Genomic DNA, 5,046 nt, shown 5'->3' with positions numbered 1-5,046 from the left:
GACACATCACACAGCACATGGACATTTTTATCGATGCATTATATATCATCCATGCATAAAAAAATGATTCTAGCCACCTTTCAGCTGACTGAGCAACCTCTTTATCTCTACAGGAGGAGTCAGCGTTAGTATTGTTAATAAAACACTGTAGTATTTACTATAAATTACTGTAGTATATTTTCATGTGGGTGTCTGATATCGCAGCCTCTATTGCTCTTTACCTTGCACTTTTATCTTAACATTTATTATTATTATTTATTTAGTATATACGTTTTCACATTCTGATTCCAATGCCTCATTATTAAACTGTTAAAGTGCCTATTATTATATGAAATATCTTAAGAATATTCTTAAGAATAAAATATGATGTGTTCTTTGGAGGAGTGTACTTGCATTGTGATGCTATTATATTGTCATTCTGGCATTATACTGTGTAATGAGTGGCATAAAATGGTCTTAAAATGACAATAATATTGTTTATCGCAGTATATTTTGGTGCAATATATCCTACAACAAAAACAAATACATTATAATAATTGACATATTTACATTATGTATCTATATACAGTTGAAGTCACAATTATTAGCCCCCTTTTGATTTTTTTTCTTTTTTAAAATATTTCCCAAATGGTATTTAAAAGAGCAAGGAAATTTTCACAGTATGTCTGATAATATTTTTTCTTCTGGAAAAAGTCTTATTTGTTTTATTTCGACTAGAATAAAAGCAGTTTTGAATTTTTTAAAAACAATTTTTGGGACAAAATTATTAGCCCCTTTAAGCTAATTTTTTTTCCGATAGTCTACAGAACAAACCATCGTTATACAATAACTTGCCTAATTACCCTAACCTGCCTAGTTCACCTTATTAACCTAGTTAAGTCTTTAAATGTCACTTTAAGCTGTATAGAAGCGTCTTGAAAAATATCTAGTAAAATATTATTTACTGCCATCATGACAAAGATAAAATAAATCTGTTATTAGAAATAAGTTTTTAAAACTATTATGATTAGAAATGTGCTAAAACAATCTTCCCTCCATTAAACAGAAGTTGGTGAAAAATATAAACGGGCGCTAATAATTCAGGGGGGCTAATAATTCTGACTTCAACTGTATGTGAGCATTGCCCTTTTTAAATTAATTTAAAACCAAACAAACACTATATATTATAGAGCAACTATAAATAAAGCTGTGCTGACATTCTGAACAGCTCTTGCCCATGTGATTTTGTGAAATGGTAACAATGCAGCATGAATGGGATTATTTATCATAAGGTCAACCTGCTTTAAAGTGCGTAAGTGCATTGGGTTTCTGCAGAATGGCAGTCGATGTACCTTGTTGCAGTGAATGGAGGTCTGAAAGTGTGGCAGGCAGAGATTGAACACCATGGCCTCCGCTTTCACAGCGCTGAAAAGAAGACAGTCTTTTAATAACACCGAGTCTTTTATTTAAGACAACAACATGACGAAAACGCACAGGGACGAACAACACAAGGGCCGAGCTCAAGCTTAAGAGGAAGCAAAATACACTGCTGATGATTGAGCGATCGATTATTAAATGTGATTCTTATTTAGAATTATTATATGGTCAATTATTATTTTGTTAAACGGGTTTTATTATGACAGTTGTTGAGTATTTATTAGATCAAATTGATATGCATAAACAAAGATTTTAGTATATCCCCTAATTATTTATTTAGCTCTAAATATAACAAGATTATTTTGGATTAAAGGTGTACAATAGATTCATGATGACAATTATTGAGTATTTTATTATAGTATAAATCAAGACCTTTAATATATTTGCAAATTATTTATTTTGCTTTAAATATGATATGATTATTTTGGATTCAATAGATTTTTGTTGGCCATTGAGAATTTTGATTAAACTGTGATTCATAAATAGAGACTTTTAATATACAAGCAGGTTATTTTTGCTCTAAATATGAATGACATGACTATTTTGGATGTGTAAAATAGATTGTGTAATGACAATTAATGAGTATGTATTTGATCTATTTGTGATGCACAAATAGAGACTTTTAATATATCCGCAAATAGTTTTTGCTATAAATAAGGAGATGATTATTTTGGATAAATGTGTACCGCTGATTTCATGATGACAATTGATTATTATTTGATCAAATTGTATTGCATAAATAAACTTAATATATCAACAAATTATTTATTTTGCTCTAAATATGTCATGATTATTTTGGATAAATGTGCAAAATAGATTTCATGATAATTGATTAATTTTAATCAAATTGTGATCCATAAATTGAGAATTTTAATATATTTGCATATTAATTACTTTGCTTATTTATTTTATGCTTAATTATTTTGATCCATAAATTGATACTTTATTATATCAGCAAAATATTTATTTAAACTCTAAATATGTCATGATTATTTTGGATAAATGTGCAAAATAGATTTCATAATAACTATTAAGTATTTTGATCAAATTGTGATTCATAAATAGAGACTTTTAATATATTTGCAAATTAATTATTTTGCTATAAATATGAATGGCATGATTATTTTGGAAAAATGTGTAAAATAGATTTTATGATGACAATTGAGAATTTTTAAATTAAATTGATCTATAAATGTATACTTTATTACATCAGCTAATTATTTATTTTGCTATAAACATGACATAATTATTTTGGATAAATGTTCAAAATAAATTTCATAATTATTAAGTATTTTGATCAAATTGTGATCCATAAATAGAGAATTTTAATATATTTGCAAATTATTTATTTTGCTATAAATATGAATGACATGCTTATTATGGATGAATGTGTAAAATGGATTTTAGGTGGCAATTGAGCATTTTGATCAAATAAAATGAGAATTTAATATATCAGTAAATTATTTTTGCTCTAAATATGAATGATGTGATTATTTTGAATAAATGTGTAAATATATGTCATAATGGCAATTATTGTGTATTTATTTGATCGAATTGTGATGCATAAATAGAGACTTCTAATATATTTTAATAAAGTTATTTTATTAAGTTAATTAAGTTATTTTGTTATTGTAATTTAAGTTATTAAGTTGAATTTTATTTTTTATTTTGGAGTTATTTTGTGAATTTTAGATGTGAAAAATAGATTTTGTAATGACAATTGAGCATGTATATAATCAAATTGTGATACATAAATAAACTCTTTTAATATATCAGCAAATAGATGTTGCTACAAATATGAAGTACATGATTATTATGGATAAACGTGTAAAATAGATTCCATGATGACAATTATTGAGTGTTTTGTTCAAATTGTGATCTATAAATAGCAAACATTTTTTGATATAAACATAAATTATAGGATTATTTTGGATAAATGTGTAAAATAGATTTCGTGATGACTTTTATTGAGCATTTATTTGAGACTTTTAATATATTTAATATAAGCAAGTTATTTTGTTTATATATATATATATATATATATATATATATATATATATATATATATATATATATATATATATATATATATATTTTTTTTTTTTTTGGATTAAATGTGCAAAATAGATTTCAGGGGCAATTATTTAGTGTTTTGATCAAATTGTGATCCATAAATTGACTTTTTTTTATATAAAAGCAAATAATTTTTGCTCTTAATATGAAATATATAATTATTTTGGATAAATGTGTGAAATAGATTACATAATAACACTTTTTTTTTATCAAACTGATCATATATAGAGACTTTTAATAAATTAGATAATTATTTATTTTGCACTAAATATAACAAGATTATTTTGGATTAAATGTGTAAAATAGAATTCATAATGACAATTATTGAGTATTTTAATCAAATTGTGATCCATAAATAGAGACATTTTTAATATATAAGCAAATTATTTTTGCTCTAAATATAATTGACATGCTTATTTTGGATAAATGTGTAAAATAGATTTCACGATGACAATTATTGGGTATTTATTTGATCAAATTGTGATCTATATAGAGACTTTAATATAAAAGCAATTTATTTTTGCTCTAAATATGAATGATGAGATTATTTAGGATGTATAAACTGTTGTTACTCTCAGAGATATTTCAGTGTCTTTTGCAAATCATGGAGAAAACTGATAATAGTTATTGTTATGCTCAGAAAAAACCGTATAAAATCAACCAGGACACTTTAATGAATAAGGGGTAATTAAAGATGCTTTGCACTTTATTTTTAACATTGATGCTTGAAAATCTGACCTGTTGCCCCTTTTGTTTTACATTATATATGTGTATAATTAAATTAAAGTGCATCAAATACAGGTGCAAGAGTCTTGCTTGTCACTAATATTCGAAAGGATTCTAACAGGACTCTTAATTTGACATTACCGTAGTAAAATGATATTCACCATAGTATTTATGCCCATATCCATATAATATTTATCCAACGATTAAGCACAGTAAAGAATATGATGACATTATCAACGCGCATGTGCAAAATACAAACAGTATTACTACCATGGTAAACAATGGTAAACATGCTTCATAACCGCTAGTGATCAATAACTTGACATCGAAGCCGTGTGTTTGTGTGTGATCAAATGGACATAACGAGTATAACAGATGGAGAAATGCATCAATAAAGCATGAAACATCTAGACATTCACACATTTATGAAAACAAAACTCACCCACAGCAGAGACACAGCAGCGCGATCACGTCACCGCTACTTCCGTGAAGAAATGCGCGCGCGCGGCTCACTCCTGGCATCTGCTGGCGGGAAACGACTCAACGGATTGTCGATGTTATTTATTTAGAAATAAGAATTCATGGTGATGATTTTTTTTAGTTTGACCTATCTACAGTTGACTTCAAAGAGTCGCACACAACGTAAAATTCAAATGAACTAAAAATACATACTAGTGCAGTAAAACAAAACACATCAAACTGAAGATGTCCAAGCAGGTTTAATTCCTAATATATTCTGTGTAAAAATTTATTTAGTACGTTTTAAAATAATAATCAAGTGCAAATGATTGGATTTAATCATTTTAAATATCATAGAAAACGCACATGCGC

General features: G+C 26.8%; 1 protein-coding gene across 2 annotated transcripts in view; it reads right to left on the bottom strand.

The window, feature by feature from the left end:
* Positions 1-4,749, bottom strand: part of ubox5 (U-box domain containing 5) — a 17,054-nt gene extending 12,305 nt beyond the window's left edge. The window contains exons 1-2 of one of the 2 annotated variants that reach the window (XM_087263002.1): positions 4,662-4,749; positions 1,332-1,404 (exon numbers count right to left, since the gene is read on the bottom strand). In XM_087263002.1, coding sequence (XP_087119128.1) covers positions 1,332-1,385 — 54 coding nt within the window. In that variant the 5' untranslated portion in view covers positions 1,386-1,404; positions 4,662-4,749. 2 annotated transcript variants of the gene reach the window in all.
* Between the last annotated feature and the right edge of the window lie 297 nt (positions 4,750-5,046).

This window comes from Danio rerio, chromosome 8 (genome assembly GCF_052040795.2).
Source record: "Danio rerio strain M-AB ecotype USA chromosome 8, GRCz13ab, whole genome shotgun sequence".
NCBI lineage: Eukaryota > Metazoa > Chordata > Actinopteri > Cypriniformes > Danionidae > Danio > Danio rerio.
The sequence above is the reverse complement of the archived record's forward strand: the minus strand, read 5'-3'. Positions and strand labels throughout refer to the sequence as shown.